This window comes from Chiroxiphia lanceolata, chromosome 1 (genome assembly GCF_009829145.1).
Source record: "Chiroxiphia lanceolata isolate bChiLan1 chromosome 1, bChiLan1.pri, whole genome shotgun sequence".
Lineage (NCBI taxonomy): Eukaryota > Metazoa > Chordata > Aves > Passeriformes > Pipridae > Chiroxiphia > Chiroxiphia lanceolata.
The window spans coordinates 22,333,798-22,360,123 of record NC_045637.1 but is presented as its reverse complement, the minus strand read 5'-3'; the positions used below and the strand labels follow the sequence as shown (position 1 = coordinate 22,360,123).

Here is a 26,326-nt window from a genome sequence, read left to right as displayed (position 1 = left end):
TTAGAGAAAAGAAGTCTGGGACTGAATGAAACACAAGTGATTCCAGGGAAAGGACAGGAGAAAGTACTGCAAAATATAGAACCTGATCTTACGCACCACCTGACATTTCAAGCCAGGTAAAACACTTGCTTTCCTTGAAACAGTTCATTTGTATGGAAAAGAAGAAATAATTTACACTTTAACTTCTGCTGCATTTTTTCCAAGAGTATGGCAATTGCAGAGGGAGATAAAAGAACAAGCATATGTGGCCTGAATGAAATATTAAATTTGGTATAACTATGCTAAGTACACTGGCATTTGTTTGGTTAGCAGTCCATGTACTTTCTGTTTTAAAATACAAATTCCTGAATGATCTTGAAATGTTTTTGAGAATACTGAAGAGTTTCTAGGGTCTCAGACACAAAGGTCATTACACTGTCATAACAAATCCATGCATGTCAGGAACTGCACAGGAACTTGTTAGACATTGTAACTTGATTCATCCATGATTACCTTGAGAGTGTTCCTGCTCAGAGTACATTTGGGAAGCTTCATTAGAGAAAATGTTAGTGCTGCTAATGCTTGATCTTGTTGTGTAAGTGACTGAATCTGTTTGCAACAAACAGGGAAGAAGATGATCCATCAGAAATGTGCAGTCCCAATCTCAACCTCACTAATTAAACAGATAGCACTAAATCCCATCCGGATGGCAACGTCAGCCAAGTACTGTCCGAGTTCTATGGCACTGCTAATCCTCCCCAACCTGCATGGCCCTATATATGAAGGATTCAGACAGGTATTCCTTGCTTAACCTTCTTCATGGTTCTTGCATTGCCTTTCCCAAATAAACACATTATAGAAGACTATATGTCATCAACATTAAATGTATTTCAGTAATTACATAATTCCTGTATGTAAGCTGCAGAATCTGTGGCAGGTGGGAAAAAAATTAGGTCAGCCTATGGGCTGCCCTTGTTACACTGAGAAGATTGCATCAGTAGGATATTTAAAAAGCTGGACTTTTTTTTATGAATGCACTTTCTTTACTGCGCTCTAGAGGTTGTTGTTTATTCAGCTGCTGTGTGTTTCAGTACAGAAACAGGGAGTTGCTGTGGAAGCAGTTGTTAGGGAAAAAAGGAAATGTGATTTTATGACTACAGAAGTCACAGGGTTAGTTCTGAAGGATAATGGTGATTCTGTTAAGACATTTATTAATTGACCTAAATTTAGGTTTAGCTTATGCAGTTAAAAATATGCCTTTATAGCCTACATGTAGTTAGATCATCTCAGTTCCAGGATGACAAGGTAAGAGGGACATAGTTTTTCTATTTCAAAACCAGAAAAGCCTGACAAATTTCTGAAAATAAGAGCTTATCATTTTGTGATCTTGAATTCATTATTCTTTTGCCTTTATGTTTTTGTTTATTTGCTTTTGAACAGCAATGAGCAACTCTCCAGTGGATAGCCCGATGCGGGTAAAGCTGTCAGTGTGGAAACCGTGTGTTAAAACTCTGCTGATAGAACTCCTGCCCTGGGCTTTGCTTATCAATCAGTCCAGGTGGGACCTCTGGCTGTTTGAAGGAGAGAAGATTGTTCTTCTCAAGTACCTAGTGGGAAAGTAATTATACCTCCCAACTGTTGAGGTCACTTTGTCGTTCACATTACAGGCACAGTTCTGCTGAACATGCTGATTCTGAAGAATGGTTGTTACTCCGAATGATCCCCACTTGCCGTCACTATTCTGTTGTTTTTAGTCATGTGTTTGAGAATAGCAGTAACAATAGGAGTTTGCCACGCTGACTGAGTCACCGAGAGAGTGACACACCATACTTGATAGTAATGTTTGAAAAACAATATGTCTTAAAGATGCACAGTTAAAAATTGTCTGAAAGACACTGTAGGCAGAAGACCTTCATGCCATTATAGCAGCCTTCTTTCCTTACTTGCAATTCGGGCAAAAAGTCCACAATGTATTAGCCCAAGAAAATTGCTATAAAGGCCAAATAAAGACTTTGGCTTCTGTGCCGGCCTGTCACTTGGGAAGTGTGTTGACCACAGTAGCAAACCTGACAGCCCAGAAGGAATGTTTGGTTTGAGAGCATTTTATGTCAAGTTATTTCATAGCTCTTATGTTACCAAGAAAAGTTTTATAATGACATAGGATGAACTACTATCAAGGAAGATTCTTTAGGATGCCTGCCTTCCTGATTTCAGAGTTTTATGTAATGGATCTTCTTACATACCTTAGGTTGGCCATGCACGTTCTTTTTATTAGAACTCCAATATTCTTTAATTTTGAAATACTTAAAAGAATTGACACAGCAGCTTGTCAATTCCAATTGAACAATCTGATACTTCCTGTTTATTTTGTCATCTTTTTCTCGTCATTAATAAACAAAAGGTCTGCCTAGTAACACATCTCAGTGTAGACTATGTGCTTAATTCCCCTGTGAAGATCAGTCCCTTATTTGCATGGAGGGTTTCATCTACCCTTGTACCACATAGAAAGAATCAGAGGAGAAAGGTAGGGATTTAGATTGACTACATGCCTGAAGACTATGTTTAACTCTTGTGATTCAATTGTCAACAACTAATAATTGCTCATTTTTCACATTGCAGGAAGCTTTTCAGGTTGGAATAACGGGCAAACACTAATACGGTGCACAAATCAGTGGCAATTAAACTGGTTCATAATGGACCTCCCCAAAATGGAAGATGCTGATAATGGGGAATAGTAACATGGATTAAGAAGGTTTAGTTGAGCTGAAATAAAACTGGTGCTTTCCAGGTCATCAAAAGGTTAGAAGAAAATTTTCATGGTTTGTAAACGTTATCATTTAAAACAAGTCAGATAGAAAATGAAAACAATCAAAGTAGCAGTGGGAAAGCTCCTCCCTAATTATGTTGATATATGTCCAACATAATGAGAGTATAAACAATGTATGGAATATAATGAAAGAATTAGATCACCAAAAACATACTGTGCAACTCATCAAGAAATACAAGGTAATAATTTCTGCAAGAAGAATTAATTCTCATTTTGTTTGAAAATATGGACAGATGCAACTTCAAAAATACACAGTGTGGCTCCAGTTATGAAGTGCATTGAATATGGCAGGCATTTCACATTACAAAGAACATGGCAGTTCTGTTGCTACATTTCAGTACCTTTTGTGGTTTGTGTGACCTCAGCATGATTTTTATTATCTTACAGTTGTGTCAGTTCTGCATTTCTTCCATGGTTCGCAAGGTATACAAATTCTACAGTATAGAAGATAAGACAACATAATCATGATACATCATATCAATCTATATAGGCCACAGCTTTCTATTTCCAAACCCCACTCAGGAGAGAGGTAAAGCACTGCAGATGCTGTTTTTGTTTCTCATCTACTGAACATGGTTGTTAGATCTGTATCTGTATTTAAATCAGCTGCATAAAGCAGGACTTGAACAGAAATCTTAGACATAATAATGATAAAGTAATTTATATCGTTTAAAATATGGAATACTGGGTAATTCAACTCCAGTAATTAACTGGGGATCAGAATCTGTGGAAAGCAGCAGATTCTTGCACATTACAGAATTAGTTCTGCCTGTTCTCCATCTGTTCAGGCACTAATGGCCATTTCTGTAAATAGTCAGCATAATCCATAGTAGCTGCTGAAATTGTTCTCAGAATTTTTACTGAGTTTGCATGTAAAAGAGGTATATTGGCCTGGCAGGCTGAAAACTTTTTGTTATCCTTTTGGGAAGATTCCAGTTATCTGAACAAAGCTGCAGAACTAGAGACGTGCCCAAAGTTTATGTATTTCAGCAAACTGCATCAAATCGTGAATATCAGTTTTCTAATAATCTCACAGTATATTTAAGGACTAGCTTGCACGAATCAAAATTTATGCATGGTCAATATATTTTAATCAACCATTTATACATCTTTATTGAAGGTTACATTTATAGTAAAATATGTGAAAGAATTCTCAGGGTCAAAATTACTAGAGGAGTTGGCAGATCAAATTTTTAAAGTTCACTATTTCTGTGTTGTTTTCCTTCTGCATTAATTTTCTTCACGTCAGTGTCTACAGTTGTGCATCACACAATTTGTGGCAGTCTTATGGGATCAGGAGTTGGAAGAAGCTTGAGGCTAAAATCCATTCTTAGTTTTATAACTATAAATGGATTTTCTTCTCACAGTTATGTTACAGCAGTGTAATTTGCTTTTGGTAGAGCTATGTTGTGCAACTGAGAGCAGACTGTAGATCATAGATTAGAGAATCATAAAAAGGCTTGGGTTGGAAGGGACCTTAAAGACCATCTAGATCCAATCCCCCTGCTACAGACAGGGACATCTGCCACTAGATGAGGTTGCTTAGGCCCCCCAGATATCTGTGTTCAGCCAAATAGCCTCTAATGCAATGAACTTCGTGCAACCTGTGGTCACTGAGCGTTCTGTGCAAAATCAACATGAAGAAAATTCCTGTTAGGAGCCAGCGTGCCATGCTACCATCATTTTTTTTCTTTCCAGGACTTCCACTCACCTGACAGTACGGTGTTCAGCATCAGTCCAGCTGGGGCACCTCCCAGTGAGGCACTGAGTGCTGTTCCCTGCTGGGACCTGATGTTGGACACCAGTCCCCTAATGGGAGGGGAGCCTCTTACCGAAAAGCGTGTGCTGCTGAGTTTCAGCCCAGGGGGCTGCGCTGGGAGCTGGGACCTGTGGAGCCTTCCCGCTGTCATCAAACCAGAGTTTGCCAGACAGAGCGTGGCGGTGCCCCTGGGGGTTTGCAGTGAAAGTGGATTTTGTACCAGGTACTGTACACTGAACAGTCATGAATAATGAACTTCCCTTGTTGCTATAAACCCTCAGCTAGTAAGAAACCGTAAGAGATTAATGCAAAAGTCAGAGTAACACATGCCCCCCATATGTAAAGGCAAGTCTTACTTTAATTTAAAAATTGTTATCTTCTGATGGTTTTGATGCTTTTATTGTAAATGGTTTAATGTTATGACTGTGTACAAGTTGTACAATTTTTATAATATATGGTCTGCTATTTTTTTATGTGCATGCCAAATAAGAGCATGAAAAGTTTTTATTGAGGATTGTGGTCTTTTTTAATTTGTGGGTAACAGTTTAAGAGTTTGAGGACTTGTGACAATACGAAAATTTAGATTTTGTTTATAAAAGGTAAACATATATTTTTGTAAGCATAGTAAGTGGATAAAGCAGAAAAGGGATGAAACTATTTTGAGATTGCAGCAAAGAAAGATTTCCAAATTTTAAACCTTGAACTGTCCAAATGTGCATTCTGCTTACAAACAAATGAATCCAGCTAGTTAAAAATAACAGTCCAATGACTTGTCATGTGCCCAGCTTCAGTTCTCAGACCTGATATCTGAATCTATTCATTCTTATACTGGCACAAACAAGAAACAATCTACTAAATTAGAGAAGCTAAGTTAGTATATATTAGCAGTGTTGTTATCTTTCTCTCGCCTGAAGTGCTTGATATCATTCCAACCCTCATACAGTTCCTCTGTAGAGTCTAAGATGTGTCATTGTGGATATGAAAGATTCTCAAAAGGAATTCAGATTTTAAAAAAATTTAATAGAAAGAACAAGGAAAGGATTCCTTATAATAACAGGCATAGAGAATCTCATATTCCTAATTAAATTTTCAGGCTATTCAGTGATTTTTAAAATCACTACGAAGTGAAGCTTTTTAGAAATAGCCAATGAATTTGCATAAGAAAAAAAAAGAATTTATCTTTATGCATGAAGATGTTTTATGTAGCTAATGAGTAGAACTAAATTAATTTATTTTCATTTTGGAAACTGATGTACTAATGATCCATAACATCGACATTTAAAACAGCGATAGCATTGTGGATCATTCCAGGGGAACAGTCAGTTACAGATTTATGTATTTGTTCAGATATCTTCAATGTGTATCAGAGACGTATCCATGCAAATTCTTCTGGAAAATTTTAAAGATTTATGTTGAAAATTTGGGCCTACAATCTCCTGGTTTTAATTTAATATAAATCTCTGCTGGCTAGGACTCTCATCTTGCAGACATACGTGTTCAATTTAACTCATGAGTAGTCTCTAGTTAGAGATTTCTGCTCTAACGTGTTTTAGGCTATTTCCATGTGTTGTTCCGTTGAAGTGGAGATACGTACTTGCCTAAATATAGATAATTATCTATGGAATTGGAACGTGATTATAAAGAATCTTACAGATGCTAGTTTTGAATGTTTTTAATTGTTCAGAGTAATAATACGTAAACATTTCATCCAAAACTTGCATAATCCAATATATCTGTTTTAGAGCTATAGCACTGACTTATCAAGAGCATCTTGGCGTGACGTATCTAACACTTACAGAAGATCCCAGTCCTCGTATAATTATACACAACAGGTGCTCCATTACACTGCTTGTAAAAGAGAATTTCAAAGGTAGGTACTGTGCAATAATTAGAAACAGTGCACTGTTGTAGTATAAATTATTTTACTGTATCTCCAGTACAAAATTGAGTTCAATATGTGTTTTGGTTATAACAAGAACTTGATGCCCTCATAAAGGTCTGTCTCAAAGTGAGAGACTCTGGAAGCTATTGGAGATAATTGTGAGGTCAGGAATATGAACTTAAATGTCTCCAGGCTTTTGGGTCTCTCTGGTTCCAGCTGTCAAGGTGACTCAGCTGTAGGAAGTTCATAGGCAGTAGAGTTTTGTTGACATCAATCAATCCCATGGAAACAATATATTTCCTCAGATTTACAAATGTAACAAAAAACACATTGTCAAAATTGCAGTTACAGTATGTTAAAGTAATGATCAGTGGAACATTATTTATGTAAAACTTAATGAAACTTTAAAAAAAAGGAAAAACCCAAACATACAGTATTCCAACCAATAGAAAAGCTATACTTTTATTTCTTAGTAATATTTCAGACAGAAACTTTTTCATTTCTGTAAGCATCAGTGAGTTTTGATTTCATATGGGTTTTAGAAAGTGCTAATTCTTGCATATTTATAAAATTTCAGATACGCCAAAGTTTGAAGTTTATTGTAGAAAGATTCCAGCTGAGTGTTCGGTTCATCATGAACTTTACCATCAAGTCTCCAGCTATCCAGATTGCAAAACAAGGGATTTATTGCCCAGTATTCTTCTGAAAGTGATGTCATCTGATGAATCAGTAAATGAATGGAGTGATGTTGTGGACATCAACAATCCAGGAACACAAGTAAATCATTATAAACTATTTCCTAGTTCACAGCATAAATGGTTGTCTTCCTGACCTGCACTGTATATTGTTCCTCTGCAATAAGCATTTCCTTTCTGTTGGTTTTAGTGTTTTTATTTAAGTCTTTGGAGCTCTCCTGCCTCAGCCCCTTCCTGTGGAAGTTTTAGAATACAGACTGTCTTCTTCACTGGCTCTTTTTAAAAATAGCTAGATTGGAAATACAGGCTTTCTAACACTGAATTTTTTCACTTCTTTTTAATTAACCTGGTGTTTCCTAGAAAAATTAGTCCAGAAACTTTCTGGCCACTGTAAGCAAAGAATGCCACAGGGTGCAGGAAAATCCCTCTATTTGGTAACTTAATTATCACAGATTTTTATCTGTACATCTTGTAGGAATCATCACTGCCATTCTCCCTCTGTGTCTTCACAGAAGCTACTCATGTCTTTCTAAAACAAAACAAAATCCCTTTTTATTTCCTTCTGCTATTTTCCCCCAGTCTCGAGGTAAATGAAAGCTTCCTTGACTGGAGTAATTCTTTTTGATGGGAATTTTTTCCATCTTTGAAGTCATTAGTTTACATGGAATCAACATAAACTGCTTGACTCTTTGAAAGAAATACTAGTTTCAGATGTTTTCCCTGGGCAGCAATCACAAAATGCTCTTGATTATTGAGTGTTATGTTATATACCAAGTGGTTCAGTTCCATTCAGCAAGCCAGTCAAGCAATGCGAGGTTTCAAATTTCAGTCATTAATGTTATGCCAGACCAGGGTTCTTTATAAGTATCTGGCTCCTAGAAGGAATTAGATGCTAAGACAACATTTGGGGATCATTGTCTACTTGAAGAGCTCTCCAAATAAAAAGCGTAGCCTTCTGTTATTGAAGTTTTAGGGTTTACATGAAGAAAATTTCCCCAGGATTTCTCAGTCTGTCTTTCTCTTAGAAAACTATAAATATATGTCAATAAGGAATATGCTACTAGCATCACATACAGTTCAGTTCAGATTGTGAAATAACTGGGATTTAAAGGATCTTAAGTAATTTGTACTCTTTCGATGCAGTCACAGATAGGTACTTCTCTTTCTATTAGAAAGTAAATTAAAATTACTTAAAACTAATACCTTACTAAAAATCGAGGTGTTTATCATCAAAATCTTCTGAAATTGGAGTTAAAATGACCAATCTTTGAGATCAATGACAGTTTTTTAGATAATAAGGGTGTTTTGAAAATTCAGTAAATGTCCTTTTTTCTCCAGTTCCACCATGCAGGATTACAAATCCTTTCCAGACAAGCAAAGGATTGAAACTGCCATGTCAAAATTAGAAATTCTCTTATATGTAATTCTCGGAAGAATATGAAAGAAATTTGATGAATGAAATTTAATTATCTGTACAAGGTTATTGTAAATAGTCTAACAAGAATCAGTTCAAGTGCTGATACTACTAAACTTCCAATTGTTTTTGTTTCTGGTGACTTGTTAACAGCAGTAAAGATTCTTCAAGACAAACAGCTGTTTATTTTACCTGTGCTAGCCCATTATCTTTGTTTTATTCCTGGAATTTGCATGCCTTTAAATTATAGCTTCTCTTATTGCAATCTAGTAAACAATTGCACTTATTGTAGCCCTACAAGAAGAGAGAAGCCAGCTTCCTCTAAGAAGGACTTCTGTGAGTTTTCCAAATTGTAAAATACCTTAATCTTTCATATCCTGGAAAAACACAAAACTTGCATGGAAATATTGCAGAATTAAGCTCCAAAAACAATACATCATTTCTTTAAGTAGAATATTTGTTACTAAAAGCAACTTCTTCAGAATGGAAGTTTGTACATCTGGAAGCAAGACACAAATATGTTGTCGAGTTCCCAGTTTTCCTGCCTTTTTAGAAGTTTTATGCGTTCCAACAGACTTTTGCCATTTCTTTGGGGCAGCAACTTGTTTGTGAAGGTGTTCTCACAAAAGCAGTTTAGATGGCTATAAAGATGTTCAGTGGTTAGTTGTTACGCAAGTCTTCATGGATCCAAAAGGTTACTTATTTTTCAGTCTTCATGTGTTTTACATCATTCTATCAGGCATTCATCTAACCAGCTCTGAGCTAGGCCATAGCAACACAGTGTTAGTTAAGGGTTTGTTTTCTAAAGGAGAAGGTGAAATTTTGTAGAGCTCAAGAAATATGCCTTTCCTTTTAATGCAAAATCACAAATTAAAATTTCCTGTTTATTCTTCTCATATAACCTCCCCCCTCCACAGCACATCGTGCTTATTTCTGGAGAATTTTTTTATTAAAATGTATTCAGTTATGCAGTTGAAGGATGAGGTGAAAATTTCAACTGTACAACTGAAATACTTAAAGTATCAGAGCTGTTATTTTCTGAATTATTGAATTCTGACTTTTTTCCTGAATAGTGTCATGATTTGAGTAAAAGATCTCAACCAGAAGGCATTAATAGAATTAATTCATGACACTAAAAATAGTAATTTCAGTAACATTCCATGTGTTTCTACCTCTCTCCACTAGATTGTGTTCTTAACTGGCTTTGGCTGTGTTTATGTGGACATTGCCCATCACTGTGGAACAATAGTCATAACCTTGGCCCCAGAAGGAAGAGCAGGACCCGTCGAGATCAACCTCAACAGGTATATAAAGTACATAAAAGATGATAAAGAGCATTGCCAAACAGTGCTGAGAGGTCAGTCAGCTTCCTAAGTGTTAACTGATCTTAGGAACTTTGGCCTAACTGTTTGTTTGGTTTAATACTGCTGCATGCTCTGTGGCATATGTTTAGACCATATGGCTTTGTATATCACAGTTAAAAAGGACAATCTAAGATCAAAAGTCATGTCACTTTAGAGTAAACACTAGATGACTGATACAAAAAGAGGACCTGAGATGTTCATAACAAAAAAAATTCCACCATAATTAATTTTGAGTGTGTTCATCAGTTTAGCCAGGTCCTGCCATCTGTAGTCTTACAGGTTCCCAAGGAAACTTGATGTGCAAGGGCTGTAGAAATAGTCTTACAATCAGTAATCAATTGTACTTGATTATAACACTCTTTAGAAGATTTTCCCACTTCCATAATATACCACAACCTGGTCCTCAGCTTCATTAAGTGCCATTATAATACAACGTATTTCTAAAAGGCAGAATGCCTGACCTCTAGCAATGCTGTTACAATTAGAATGAAATTGTTGTACTGTTTTATTTTCCCTATAATTTACTAATAATCACACAAAAAACTGGTCATCAGCAGTACAGAATAGCCCACTTGCTAGTTAAATTTGGCAGTGGGCAGTTAACACTGGAGGAGGGAGGCCCTCAATGCCATCAGTATAAAAATGCTGTAGTGACTTCATTGGAGAGCACTCACTGCATGTGATGTGAAATGAATTATCCATGATAATACCCTTCAGTAGTGGCTCTCGGAAGATATTGGAACATCTGAGGCTGTATATGAATTATCAGAAAATTGTATTTGTTGTCTGCTTTAATATCTGGCTCTATAGCAAATATAATAGGGAATGTGTAGATAGAGACGTTCCTGTCCAAACTGTTCTGCTGATTGATAAAAAAGAAAGAAAAACCTGGCATAGATATATACTATCCCATTTCTTAGAAGACCTCCTTGGTGGTACCCGCTGTGGTGATTAAGACTGCCAAATCCCATTAACGTTAACGGGATTTGCGCAATGAGTTTCCCATGTGTTATAGAGAACATCTCTCCTGATAGCTTTTTGGGAAAGCAAGATACCAGATAGACTCAAAATACATGAAGTAACAAGGTTTCTTCTCCCTCCTGTCTAGAAGTCAAGAGCAGACCCTGTCACTGAAAATGTTCATCAGTCAGTTGAGTCTTGCTGCATTTGATGATATTACAAACCACAAAGTATCATCTGAACTTCTGCGTCTCACAGCAGACAATGTTTTCGTCCATATGACCCCAGCCACCAGTTCCCTGTCACAGGAGTTCCAGCGGGACTCCATGGAAGGCCTCCCACAATTTCATAGTCTCCAACTGTATTGTGAAGACTTGCAACTGGACAATCAGTTGTACAGCAAATCTAATTTCCATTTTGCAGTCCTGCTGTGCCAAGGAGAGAAAAATGAGACTGTGCAATGGTCAAGAGTGAACAACCTCATTGTTTGTAACAAAGATTTGGAAAGCTATAAGGAAAACTGCTTTATGAAACTCTGCATTGCTTTTTCTGAGGAAGAGAATCTCATGTTTCATGTGAATGACCTCAGCTTTGAACTCAAACCAGCTAGGCTGTATGTGGAAGACACCTTTGTTTACTACATTAAGACTTTGTTTGATACATATCTTCCAGAAAACAAAACTGCTTGTAAATCCATAAATGCTTCAGATACTACCCTGATAGTGCCTGAACAAGTGAGAGAGTATGCCAGAGCTTTAGTTAAGCCTGTGAAGCTAAGAAAACTAACAATACAACCTGTAAATTTACTTGTCAGTATTCATGCTTCATTGAAACTGTATATAGCCTCAGATCACACCCCTCTCTCCTTCTCTGTGTTTGAGCGAGGACCCATCTTCACCACTGCCAGACAACTTGTCCATGCCTTGGCCATGCATTACGCTGCTGGAGCACTTTTCAGAGCAGGTCAGTACTTTTTCTTAACATGTAACATTTTTATTAGGCACGAGGATTCTGTTGATTGTCTCTCAAACTGAATAACCTAGATGTTAGCCATACAATTATTGCTTAGTGATATTTTCAGATACCTTTCAGGTCCTGCCATACAACATAAGGGAAATAAAATGGCCAAGCATAGACCAGTGAAGATTTCCAAAGTTGTGCTAAATATTAGCCAGCTGCCTGAAGGCTTTAGGAAACCCTGAACACAGTATAAAAATGTATTCTAGCTGGCTTAGGTTTTGTCATTTTATATTATTGCACTAGTCAGAATCAACCCACATTCCTCAAATCATGGCTGGGCTTCGCGAATGAAGATTTGGGAAGGGCTCTACCCACATTTGTTACAAGCGCGTTGGTGGCTGAAAAGGCCAATACGAGACAGGCACGTCCGGTTGCAAAAGGCACAGCAGAAAGACTCCTTAGGTGGTAAATTCTGCAAGGCGTGATTCTTTCTGCGTTGCCTTTTCTCCTCAAGGGTGATCCTGCATGTTTTCTCAAAAGCATCAGCAGCGTTATAGATGGTACATTCCTCAAATAAACTCCCCAAAACTACATTTAATCAAATTATTCAGCATGTTGCTCTGCATTCAGAAGTAAATTATAGCCCTGTATGATATTTTGTTGTTAAAACTCCTTTTGGCTGCAGTTTATGATTAGGATCCTGTCTTTCTTCATACAACCTTCAGTCTAAACTGGTACACAGGTGTTTGTTGTCCTTTGATCCAAGAACTATGAAGTTTGCTGTTATTAACTTTCTCCCACATAGGATCAATAGCGAGCAATTAGTCTTTTCAGGTTATCAGGTACATTCTGTTTCCCCTAAATACTAATTTAGAAATCATGAAATTTGGTCTCTGATGTGTCTTAGTGTGGCACAGAATGTGAACCTGAGGAAGGAGGAAAGTCTTCCATGGTCACACACAAGTAACGTACTCCATAATGAAAAGTGGGATTTATTTTCCTTCAATACTAATGGTCAGATTTTCTGAGATCCTGATGCTTACACTTGTGCTACCATCATAGCTGCAACTTGATTTCTGTGCATAGTTTCCAAAATTGTACACAGGTATTTCAACTACTTATAAACAGAAATGGTGAAATGCTGACTTGGTCTTTCACAGTGTGCATACCTGACTTGTATTGTTAATTGTGGCAACTGTGTACTCAATTGTGCACCAGAACGTTGTGTACCAATTCATTATTTTCTTGCATTATTATGCTTGCAATATTTGCAGGTCTTTCTTTTTCCTGCTTCTTTGGATTGGTTTTGCAGTTAAATCTCATATACAAAAGGAAATCTAGTGGCTTGCTAATTAACAGTGGATTTGTGGCCAGATATGGCCCACAATGTGAATGCTTCTCCCCATGACTGGCTAGGAGTGGTGCTACAAGTAGTTCCAGACTGCAGCAGGAAATTAGGGCTATACTGGCTTTTTATCCACCACATCCCAGGTGAGGCACAGATGCTGGATAGGGATTCCTGAGCCTGCTCTTGCTCTTTCCTCCTGTGCTAGCCTTGCAGTGTGCAGCAGTGCAAAGGCCATCAGTTGCTCTGGGTACATGATGTACCTGAAGCCCTAAGTTACCTGTAAAGAAAATGCAGTAGCTCTTTGCTAATATAGTCATAATTATTTCATGTCAGTAGATATAATTTCTAAACATACTGTAGGAAATGGTAACCTGGGATGATACTATATTTCTGCAAAGTAAATGCCACATAGGGCTTGTGAATTGAGGGATTATTCCTGGTTCCTCATTCTCCTATTCCTGATTTACTCCCACACCTTCCTCCTTGGGTTGGGTGGTCCATCCCAGCACTGAGGAGCTGTTTGTTTTGCTCTGAGCATTGGCCAAGGAGGGTCACTTGTGCTGCAGGTTGCACATTCTTCCCATGAGCTCTCCAAGGGTGAGCATGCTCCATCCAGAGCTTCCCAAACCCACAGGGCAGGGATAGACTGCAACAGACCATCCCTGGGTTATCATTTTTGTGTTTAACTGTTTTAATTCCTGGGGTTTATCTGTTTTTCATTCCTGAACATGCTGGCTAGCCAGCAGGTGAGGGGAGTTGAAGTCCCCTGTATCCGGGCCTGGTGGTGCCTGCTGGGGATGTTCCAGCACATGAAGGCACTAAGCTGTGATGTGCTGCAGCCTCTTTCTGTCACACCACCACCTGAGAGAAGGAATGCAAAGAATATTTAGGGGGGAAAAAGTCTGTGAGAGGTTATTGCAATAGTATTGATCAGAAAAAGTAGAAAGAGCATCTCTTACATCTGTACGTGCCTCCCCACCCGTCCAGCTTTTCATCACTTCACACAGTGGCAAAGATAATTTATTAAAAGTACTGCAGCAAGGGAGTTGCAGGCCCAGCCTGGAGCACTGGTTTCCCTTAGTCCCAGCAGGGAGGGACTGCCAGGGGACACTCCTTTTCAGGGCAGGCACCACAGGGCCACAGTGTGTGTTGCTGCTCTGTTCACTGCATTGCCAGTAGCACTTGCATTTTGTTTTTGTAGTCCATCTCACCCCCTTCCTTGTGTCCATTCTGGTTCCCGCTTTTTATGTTACATGTACTAGAGTTCTCAACCTGCCAGAACTGAAATGTGGGACAGATTCAACAAGAATAATAGATTTTCCAGGAGCTTAGAATGCTAGTATGAGATTAATCCATTTCATATGAGTAACATTTTCTCTTCTGTTCAGTTTCATGATTCAGCCTTCCACAGGAGTGACTGGGAGGGGTTAACAGAAAACAAGAAAAGCATCTGGATAGCAGGAGTTTTCAGTGATGAGATGGGAATGAGGAGGGCAGAGTGCAGATCAAGGGCCCTTGTGGGGGAGCAGGAGGCCACTCTGTCCATCCTTCAGTCTCCTGGCCCTGTCACACCTTGTGCCACTCTGACAGTGCCAGTGAAAATTCACGGTACCAGGGCTCAAAGACCAAGCAGTTCCTGTTTAACGTTTATTGTCCTTTCTGAATTGCTCTCTCTGGGCTGCCAAAAAAAGAGTTATGCACCACTATTTCCCTAATAAATCTGCTGCCAACCAGCCTGAGAAAGACAAGACCTGCAAACAGCTTTCCAGCAACAGATTGCTGCGCGCTCGGCCATCCAGCAAGTTGCTGGCAACCCTGCGTTTATATAGGAAACCAGATCTGCAGATACATCTCCTGGGATATGCATAAGGAATACTCCCCTATGAGTAACCTAATCAGCATGTAGATGTCATTGCTGTTTACACAACTGTACTGAGCAGAAGACATTTGTCTGGCTTTCACTGCACTCAGAAAGAAAATGATCAGCTTAGAAGTGTTGGGGTGGATTTAAAATAACTTCTTAAGCACTTGTCAAAAATCTGCATCCCTTTTCCTAACACTCCATCAAGCAATTGACCTGCACACTCCCGTAAAGCAGTACATTGTATCAGTGTAAACTCCCTGTCACAATTCTATCACATAAGGATGTGAAATCACCACGCTGCCTTATAGCATCTAAAACCAACCCAACCATCTGAGCTTGCAGTCCCGTTCCTCTGTAGCTGTGAGGCTCTTGCATCCACCTCCCTTGCACACTTTTAGCAGAAATACGGGAAGCTCCTGGAAGGAAGTAATTCTAAAGCTATTTGTGAGTTTGCCAAAAGGATTTCTTTGATTTACGAAGTATGAAAGATTGCCATTTCTGAATTCATAGTGGATGAGTTATTTCCTGTGTTTTGCTCAAAGGAAGTTCACAATGTGATGAATTCTAGTGTGAAAAAGATAATTAAGAAATAAGCTTTTCACAACTGCTGCTTCTGCAGTTTTTGCAGCCGTAACATGTGTCTTGTTTCTCTACGCAGGCTGGGTTGTTGGTTCGTTGGAAATTCTGGGAAGCCCGGCAAGTCTGGTGAGAAGCATAGGGAATGGCATAGCTGATTTCTTTAGGCTTCCCTATGAAGGGCTGACCAGAGGCCCAGGAGCATTTGTCAGTGGAGTTTCCAGAGGAACGACATCATTTGTAAAACACATTTCCAAAGGTAGAGCTTTCACTTTGTTACTCCAACTACTGCTTTGTTGTCATGCATTGTTAAAGGATGTGTTAAAGTTTTAAACTGTATTGCTTGTAGCTTAGTTTGACTTGCTAGGCTGCAGTGAAGTGCTGGGAGGGTAACAAAGCTCACATGTAAACTCTCATGTATTAAACAGATCACCACTTAACTGCAGTGCATGAGAATGTTTCAGAAACTTCAGAATTTTAAACCTCCCAGTGGGAAATAGAGATTCACTCAGCAAGTACTTGATGCGATAACTGCAGAAGTATTAAGGGTGTTCTGCACTTCTGCTGGTCATCAGAAATTCTACACTCAGTCGCCTCATCATATTTATTATTTCTTTAGAAAAAGAAGAAAGAAGTAGATACAGTTGTCATAACTGTGTAAGTTATAGGATAGGATTTGACAGTGGAGCTGTCCTGGCCCAGGAACAGGAGTAGCTTTTCCTTTGAGAAGCCTGTACAAACAGTGCCATCGCGTGGCTCCAGCTGCAGGAGAGACTGTGGCGGCTGCCCCGCCACTGACTGCTGCTCCAAGCCTCCCTCTCCAGCCTCCCGCAGGACACGGCCTCCCTGCTCCTTCTGTAAATATTTGTTTACTTTTTCATCACCCCTCCCTCCATTTAGGTTAGCCTTACAGAAGTCAGGGAACTGGGGAAGGATGTTCAGATGAGTTGCTGTTCCCACCGGCCAGGCAAACCTGGAGCAGGCTAATGTAAAAGGCGTGACGTGGACCGTAGCAGCAGCGTGGTGATGCTTAACAGATAGTAAAGCATGTTCCACATGGGTGCCTGTTCAGTTGACTTGCTGTTCTGCTCGTAAGCTCAGTGTTGCAGTGAGGCATAATCCGTGTTTTAAATTAAAGCATTTTGATCCAGACCCAAATGTATATCTCTATGTATTTAGGTACACTGACGTCAATTACCAATCTGGCAACAAGTCTTGCTCGGAATATGGATAGGCTGTCACTGGATGAGGAGCATTACAACAGACAAGAAGAATGGAGAAGGCAGCTTCCAGAGAGCCTGGGAGAAGGACTGAGACAGGGGCTCTCTCGTTTAGGCATTAGCCTTCTAGGTAATGTACTATTAAATGTCAAGTTGAGTGATAATACTATTTTCTAATCTGCTCACCAGCCTTTTCTAAATGTGAGTTATAATTCCAAATTCTGGGGGTTTTGATGTTTTCTTGTGAAATAGCCTCACAATATATATATATGAGATAGTTTCTTTTTATCAAGATTTAGTGACTTTTGTATATGTTTTTTGCTGATAAAATAATTGCACATGTAGAATGAGTTTGCGCTTTCCTTGTGAAATAATATTTTCACTGGTACGTGATGTATACCTGAGTCAAAAGAAGAATAATTCTGCACTGGGCAAGGTGGCTTGTAACTAAGTCAGCACAAAGACTTCACCATGTTCATGTTTATTTTCCGATGAGGTACAGGAATGCCTTCCAAACCTGCTTGTTTTTGCTGCACTGTAGATATCGGGAATTCTTAGGTTTGTTTGAAAACCACTTGAACTTAGTGCAGATGTTAAGTAAGCTTTGATGAGGAATTCTGCTATTACAAAGAGACCCAGATCATCCTGATTCAGTGTAATTGTATTCATCAAGCAGCCAAATGAAGTGAAGATTACTTTGTCCATTTCAAAATAGTACCTAAAAATTTGAACACTAACCCGCAGTGGAAAAAACCTCTGCGAGAAGTTTTGCAGTAAGGGGCTGGATTTTCTAGGTTACTTCGACTTGTCACACAGCAAAGGAATGCAGAACTGTATTGTTTGGCAGAGTTCCTGAGTATGTATTAAACAGTATGAATCTCTCGGAGATCAAAGTGACCAAAACCAGTCCAGAGCAAAAGGTTAGAAGAGCTGAAGCTTGAAAGGATTTGTCCTCTTTCCTAATCTTCAGTAGTGTACACAACTCCTAAATTTGCAACCGCAACCCTGAAAGCCCTGAAGAGGAAGTGGTAAAAATGTTACAAGTTTAGGTTAAGTTACTGGGAATTATTTTAAGCAATAACGTTAGATGATGTGAAGCACTGTCATTTGATAATGCCTGTAAACCAGCAAGCGTCTTGGGAGAAATGTGCATAAAGGAGAAATTTCATATATTAGTAGCCACTGTCCCAGTAGAAAACTGCAACTGGTGTTGCAAATCAAAGGCAGTTTGGAGGAGGTTTTCTTTTTCCTTCTTGTTTTATTGAGCTAAGGGCAGTCAGGTTGAGTATTTGGATGAAAGATTATACTTTTAGAAGCACTGTGTCAGCCTGCAGTGCTGGTGAAATGGATTGGTGATCTTGGTTCAGTTATTAATAAGACGGCGAGGTAACATGGTGTCTATATCTCCTTCACTGACGCACCAGAGCCCTTCAGAGCTAAAAGCATGAGCTGTACAGCCTGCAGTAAAGAGCAAAACTTTGTAGCTTTGGCTGTAATAAGGCAAAGTTTCTGCTGTTCAGGAAAGCTGAGAACTCGTAACATGCACACACAAATGTGCCGTTCTTGCATCTCTCTGCACTCAAGGCTTCCATCGTTCATGGGAGTACACCCAAGTTAAAAACAAAACCAAAAAAAAAGGAGTTAGAATTTCAGTGTCCCTGATTTCCTGAGAAATCAGATTTCATGTTAGAAACTTAGAACTTCATTATTAGCATTTAAATAGTGCTATTCCACAAGCTAGAGTTCTTGTTCTTATTGCCGCTGTTATTATTTAGAGATTCCTCCCTGCTAAATTCCTCTGTTCTTAGCAGTGGAGGCAATGAAGCACGCAGATAAATAGCTACAGATACTGTATAACTGGACTTGACAAGTATGGAACCTTTCACTAAGGGAGAAATCAGAAATATTCAACTGAATTTGTATTAGGCATAATTTTTTTAATATAAACCTAATTTTTAAAAAGCATGTTTTCTCTGTATACACAGCAGCATTTGTATAAATTGTGTGAAGACCTAAATTAAGAATGTTCAGTTTTTACAAACACATCAGAAAGCTGTTTGTGTCCTTACTATTTAGTTTAAAGAATATTGTGGCTTCCAAAAAAAAAAAAAGCAAAGTCATAGTTAAACCAAAGGTATCACTGTGCTGCTTTTTTTCCACCAGCATATTCAGAATAAACATGAACATGCTTACTCTAAAAACAGTTACAGGTTCTTCATACATAACAAAGCAAAGTGAAGCTGCAGTTATTTTCCTTCACAAGGATGAAGAGTTTGATGAGTACAGAAATGCAGAGAACAAGACCATTTGAAGCTATAATTTCTGTGACTTTCTAATTGTAAAGTTGAGAAGTGTGAAAGAGATTTCTAGGGTAGTCACAGTACTCTCATGTTCGTAAAAGCCATCTGACCTATGCAAGCAGCTAAAAAAATTACAAATGCAGATTTCGTGCCGAGGCACATTCATGTGAGAGGCCTCAGTTCACTGATACATTGTGGTATCTACCCAGAAAGAAGAGTTGTCTTTCTGATTTTTCTGAAAATCTGGCTTATGGTGGCCCTGATTCAGCAGAGCACTTAAGCATGTGCTTAAGAGCTTTGCTGAATCAGGGCCAAAATCATGTACTCTTGTCTCGTCCTCAGTGCAAGTTGTTCCCTGTGGTACATTCTTAAGTGCTTTGTCCTGTCTCATTTTAAATGACTCAAGCACTGTCAGGGTGTTGTTTGATTTGATTGTTATCTTTGGCCAGCTGTTGTCTTCTTTTCTAGTTTGGGGGAGACTTCTGGGTCATTTTATTAACATTTGTGTGTGAAAAGAAGCAAAAGCTTATGATAGGTGTGGTTTTTTCTTTTATATGATTAGACAAAAATGCAGTGAAATTGTATGTAAAATATTCAGATGATTGAATTCCCGCAGAGGAACTAGCTCTTACATTTTGCATGACAAGGTCAAACTTAAAATAATACTTTATAACCATGTAAAAGAGACTATTGAAACTATGGGCTTAGTTTTCAACTGCGGGTCCTAGTGAAAAATATCATATTGAAGTAGCTCCCCTAAGGAAGTTGAGAATTTCTGATTAACCAAAAAGCTGACAACTACTCAAAAAGCCATTTTTTACAATGGCAGAAGTGTTCGACATTTCAGTTACTCCTTCTTGCTTTTAGGGAAAGTGAATTGAGTCGTGCTGATGGACAGTGTAACTGCCCTGCCAGCAAAGGTAAAGCCCGGGTTTCAGAAGCTCAAATTTTTGTTATTACGGGTGGTAGTGGCTGCATAGCTCTCACTGAATAAAGGCCACTTTACTTTTGCCTATCTGCAGATACGACAGGCTGCTTCTGATCCTTAAGTTGTGTGCTATTCCACACACTAATACTGCAAATACATTAATGCACAGCAGCAGGTGCTCTTTTCTTTGAGCTGCATTTTTATGTGATGTTTGCTGTGATGAGACTAAGCTTTAGCTGTATTTTGGTGTGAAACACCAAAGGACTTGTCTGAAGGACAACAGAGAAGAGAAAAGGAAGCAAAAGGATTTCAGTTTGGCTAGCTTCCAGCCTCATGGAAAAGCATGGCCCATTTCTCTTGGGGAGAGGGGGAGGATTTTTTCCAATCATGTCTTTGTCTGAAAGAGTTTGTCACAAGCAACCCAAGCTTTGCTAAGTTCTGTGAGCTGTACTACAGGCACCAAACTTTGTCAGTCTGTGCACGAACCAGTTGCTGCCTGTAATCAAATTCTTGAAGTAATCCAGTGATATACTTTGAAATATCTGAATTTTGTAGTTATCAAAGTAACTTTTTTATTGTTACTGAGCAACATGTATTAACTAGAATGCACCCCATCTGATGTTTAGCAGATGTTATGTTGTTGCTGGAACCTCTTTGGTCCAGTAATGGAAGAATATGTTTTTGTTTTGTTGCTTTGGTGTTTAATTTTATTGAGGTTTTCTTTATACATATATAATCTGTGTGTACATATGTGGACATGCATATAAAATCAAATGCCTAGGGTAAGGAAGAAAGGAAAAATGGAGAATGGTTTCATTTAATAAAAAAAAAAATAATGGGCAAGGGACATTACAGGGAAAAGACGAGGACAACAGTAGGACACCATGTGAGAGTGTGAGATAAGAGTGGGAAGGGAGGAACCACTACATGTGGTTCCATGCTTTGCTCTCCTGATACCCTACTGAAATCTGGCAGGGAGAGACCTTCTGTGGTAAGTCCATCCAGCATGATGCTCCTGCCACAAACTTTATGTTAGAACGCAAGAAGCCACACGGGCACCTGTAACATGTGCTTTGCACCATTCCAGGTGTGAGGAGATGCCCTCAACCTCACATGTGTATCACCACTATCTCAGTGCTCTTGGGTTTTAAGGTGGCTCAGCCTTTGGCCTATTTTTTTTTCCCTTTGCCCACATATCACTCATACACACAGGAAAGAAGCTGCACAGATCTAGATTCCCCATGCAAGGGTGGTAGGACCAACCACTCCGCAATGAAAGGAGTAAGGTTATAGTTTATTATGTGATTTGTGGGCATGACCACAGCACATGAATGAGTTATGTCAATAAGTCACAATTTGAGATAAGGAATTACAAAGAGGGAGAGAAGATCATTGGTTATATTTTTGCAGGTAGAACAACAGGACTTGCAAAAGGATTTGAGGGACAAAAGCGCAATGTCTTCACAAACAAGTTCAGAGCATGCATAAAATGCCAGAGTAACAGAAAGTGTGGAAGTACTAAACAACTGGCTAATTAAGCTATATATTATTTGAGGCAGTATATAAATAATCTTATATAACACAGTCACAGCAGTTTCCATTCTGTTTCCTTGTCCTCTGGGCCTAATTCCAGCTGAGAAGTGCCTGGAGCATACCACAGGTCCTTTGGAGTAGGCTCTTATTTATTATTACCTTATAACATTGCTCAAGTGTATTGCAGTAAATAATTTACTAGTGCTAGGACTTAGGTGGATTACATTTAATAAGGCAATAACTTCTGTTCTAAAAGTGCAGTTGCTGTGGATGACCTCAAGAGATAGGGTGAGGGAGGTCACAGGGTAGTGTAATATCATAACTTAGCAGGACACCAAGTATTGTTTTATGCCTTCAAATGCATCACAATTGCACAAAAGACTGCACAAACAATCCCAATTGTGTAATGTGGTGTTGTGGTATTATTTTAGTCAAGCAGCAGGAGCAGCTGGTAAGTACTAATGAACTGAAAATTGTATCATTTCCATGGCATGGCATTAAGGAAGAAGTTTCATGGCCTTTGTGGTACAAAGGGTGAACGTTCAGCTGCACGCTCAGCTTCAGTGAGTGAGCTCAATTAAAAGCAGGCATCACATTAAAGATAGACTAGCATTTTCTGGGAAAATACTATACATTTATCAGTAAAGGATACATATACAGAAGTTGGAAGAAATCTCTCTAAGAGGAGAGGAAGGCATTTATGGGAGATGCAAGTTTCTTGAATTGCCGATGGATAGTATCCCAGGGACAAGGATCTGGGGAGACATGTGCTGCTTCTCATCCCCGTCTTTTCTTTGGATAGAAAACCAGTATATAAGTTACAATATTAGTTCTTGTTGTTCAAAGTCAGCAACTTCTTCATTTATCCAGTGACAGTAAACTAAAACCATCTGAAAACCACTTAGCAACTTGCTCCCTAGTGCATGTCACGCTGGTAAACACATGGGGCCAAATACCTCAGTTGCAATTGCCCAAATCTGTGGAATTATGCCTGGATTTGCTTCTGCATACAAAGCAGAGTCTTCAAAGATGTCTACGTTGCAGTGGAAATGCCTGGTTACCAGGGTGACACTTGGTCCTACTCATTAAATAATTGTTTTATCTTGATATTTGCAGTTGCAGGTGCAAACTGAGAGCTGGCCAAGTAGCCTGCAAACTTGCTTTTCACTAAGCAAAGCACCTTGGATCAGGCAGACTGGTGTTGCTTTGTCCAATCCCTGTACTCTTAGCGATTTCCAAATAGCTTATCTATCAAAATTACAACAACTAGAGACATGTCTGTGGTTAAGTGGCTAGCGTAAACTCAAGATCAAAGGAATGTACCACCTCACATACCTGTTTACATTTAGGAAGATTTAAGTTGGAGTTCTTTGTTGATACTAAAAGCTGGGAAGGTCACTTGTGTTACTTGTAAAAGTTTGACCCATGCACGTTAAAGTAAAATATGATCATTTTCACAAAAAAGTAACAAAAAGTCTCAAAGTCTAATTCTGCTAATCTTAGTAATATATCAAAAGTTGCATTAGCTTATGAACATTTCTGGCAGTGGAAGAGGATATAAAAATGATCTATTGAATACAAGCAGTTTTTATTCTCATGAAGTCAATCTCACACTTACGTGAAAATCTCATTTCCATAGCAGCTCAAGTTGTCTAAAACTGGAGGATTTTATTCGTAGCCCAGAATTTTGAGAATTGCTACACAGAATGAGACAAATTAAACTAACTCAGCAAGAGCATTTAACAAAAGTAGTTGAAAGAGGAGAATATACTGTAAGGTTAGATGATCTGAATGTTTAAAACAAAAAGTCAAGATTTAACTTACACTGAAGCTAAGGTAGTGTTTAGCTAATTGGTCACATACTAAATAGCTGTATAAGAAGAGTGTAGGGTACAGTCTCTATTCCAAGAACTATTCCAGTAGTAAGATTTCCTCTTATTCTGAGATATTAATCTTCACTACTTACTGGGGACCCTTGTTTTTTTCAGGTGCAATTGCTGGAATTGTGGATCAGCCGATGCAGAATTTTCAACGAGTATCTGAGGCCCAGGCTTCAGCCGGGCACAAAGCCAGGGGGGTCATCTCGGGTGTGGGGAAAGGAATCATGGGCGTCTTCACAAAGCCCATTGGAGGGGCAGCTGAGCTGGTCTCCCAGACAGGTTACGGTGAGTTTGGCTGTTTCCAACATCTCCATTTAAATTTTAAAATACTTTTCAGATACAACCTGCTGTGTCTTGCTTCCTCCGCTCGGTAGCTGTGTGACTTAGAGAAAGATTTAGAATACTTACAAATGTTGTGCTGCTTTTCTTAAAAGCCATCATGGTGTGCTTCTCTCTTGTGTTAGCGATCAGCAGTGTACAACCACAGAAACACAGAATGCAGAAAGCATGAAGTAATTCTTGGAATACAGTAGAATTAGTTACAGAAACATATGTGCTTACAAAAGATTTTTGACATAAAAGGATTAGAGCAACACTATATCCAATTAGAGTGTTATTTTGAGATTGCTTTGTTATGGCAAGGAAAGAGTTGTGCTATCTCTGCACGAAGAGAGAGTTATGTTCCTGGGAGAAAGAACTGAGTCATGGAGTGGGAGCATCCCCTTTTTAAACTGGATGCTGGAGAGTCATGAGGAGACAGTCCTGTTTTTGGATACATGGGTAACCTTTTAGCAACCTGAAGTGGGTTTTCCAGCTAGACTTAGCACTTAGTGGCAGTGGTGGCAAATCGTTTCAAATTGATGTGAACAACGAAGAAGTGTAAAAGATAAAAATAAAATACCAAAATACACTAATTCCTTTGCTTCCAGTATGAGTACATCAAAGCTGTTGGTTTGGATATTGAAGAGAAAATGGTGAGCGGAGGCAGTCAGGGAAGAGAAGCAGGGAGACCTGTTGATAAAAGGACAATCTGTCAATAACTTTGCTTCACTAATCATACCAGACAAATCTTGCATGTTTAAGACTTTAATCACTAGCAATATTTATATTTGTGATGTGTTGATTAGAATATGAGTAGTTCTTTTAAGGCTTAAGTTTAGGATGATCGACAAGATTCACAACTCATTCCATCTATTTAAACACATAATGAAACAATTATTAGAATTCTTTGAAATCAACTTTAGCTTGTTTGTATGAGTCTAAATAATAACTGTTCTCCTGAATTATACATTCCATAGGTATAAACCCCATATCAGTAAAATCAGAAATGTTTTTCTGTTGTCAGCTGCCTGTGTGTTGTTGCGTTATTCTTTCTAGACTTAATTCTGCTCCCATCTTTATCAAGAAACTTGTAATAGTAGAGGGACACTTTTCATTGCAGATATGGTATATAAGACGTCATGTTTTCCATGAGTATGTGACAAAAGGAGTTAGCCAGGAAAAAACATAAAAACTGTATCAATAATAACTGACTGTGCGTGAGAGGAAAACACACAAAAGTTCAAGTAACTCTTACCCACAACTGGATTGGAAGTGGGACTGTGCCCCTTGGGGGGGACCAAGGGGTGTGGGGGACCACACAGAAATAAACACATGTTCTCTCTTTCTCCATCTGTAAATAACATTTTCACTCACATAATGCTGAGAACCTCGGTAAGCCAACTGTTACAACTGGGATGCTCCTTTTAAGTATTACCATCAACATGTGTGCTAAAAATTAAAGGGTTTTTTTCATCGCTGATGTTTTGTTTAAATTATTATCCATTGTGTAAAAAGGAATCTAAGTTATTGACACCCTTGTGCAAAAATGCCTTTGGAATGCTTAATTAGAAAAAAGAAAATTTCTTCCACTTATTTGGAGAGCAACTTTGCACCAAACCATACAACAGTAGTGCTTGCTGCATAACCTACTTTGTGTCTCTCATGTAAAAAATTTTAAAACTACTTAATTTGTGAATTTTTTTGCAACCCACTCATTCTTTCTGGTGACCATACCTCATCATTAAAAGTTTACAGGCCATCTGAAAGCATACATACTGTATCATCTTCAGCTTGGGAGAGTCTTTTTAGAAACCTGTTTAACTGCTGCTTGTAGTCTCCATTCTGTGCTGGCACTAAGAAGAATTCACAATAAACCAGATGCCCCAGGAGATCTCATAAATGTATATGGATCTGTGTTTAACAGCTGGATTAAGCAACTGAACATTTAAATACAGTATCTAGGCAAACTTGCCTTCTAATTTGTACCAATCATGACACGTATATGAAAGTATTTTAATATTAAGCAAGAAAGTTAACAACGGTCTTGATTTTTTCTACATAAATCCTAAGTGATGTGTCTGATCCTACTCTGAAGTGATGGCTCTCAGGAGCATTATGTTTCTCTTGATTGCAAGTGTATGGCTAGTTCAGAGAACACACAGTGGAGCTTTTTTTGTTTCTTGCTAATGCAAGATCACTGGGGTTAAGTGCACAACTCTTGCATTGTAATATTTAATGAACTATCTTGACTGCAGCTTCCAAAGGTGTGACATCATTTTGGATCTGCACTATTTTATGAACTGCTTTAAACAGATGACATCACTGCAACACGTAACTGTTTTGTAGAAAACAACTACTGAAAAACCTGAACTCTCTTACCCACAGGTATTTTGCATGGAGCTGGACTTTCTCAGCTTCCCAAGCAGCGCTCTCATCCAAATGATCAACATGTTGAGCAGGCTCCAAACAGCCACGTCAAATATGTCTGGTAAAATTATTTAGACAATTGCTCATTT

At 38.7% G+C, this 26,326-nt stretch overlaps 1 protein-coding gene across 1 annotated transcript in view; it reads left to right on the top strand.

Moving 5' to 3' along the window:
- Nucleotides 1-26,326, top strand: part of VPS13B (vacuolar protein sorting 13 homolog B) — a 424,599-nt gene that overhangs the window by 389,501 nt on the left and 8,772 nt on the right. The window contains 22 exon segments of the mRNA XM_032708140.1: nt 2-116; nt 606-627; nt 629-665; nt 668-754; nt 757-775; nt 1,420-1,437; nt 1,439-1,577; nt 1,580-1,633; nt 2,599-2,621; nt 2,623-2,672; nt 2,675-2,778; nt 3,194-3,284; nt 3,287-3,337; nt 4,506-4,788; nt 6,308-6,435; nt 7,025-7,224; nt 9,742-9,860; nt 11,029-11,843; nt 15,711-15,887; nt 16,808-16,978; nt 23,598-23,774; nt 26,196-26,298. Coding sequence (XP_032564031.1) covers nt 2-116; nt 606-627; nt 629-665; nt 668-754; nt 757-775; nt 1,420-1,437; nt 1,439-1,577; nt 1,580-1,633; nt 2,599-2,621; nt 2,623-2,672; nt 2,675-2,778; nt 3,194-3,284; nt 3,287-3,337; nt 4,506-4,788; nt 6,308-6,435; nt 7,025-7,224; nt 9,742-9,860; nt 11,029-11,843; nt 15,711-15,887; nt 16,808-16,978; nt 23,598-23,774; nt 26,196-26,298 — 2,983 coding nt within the window.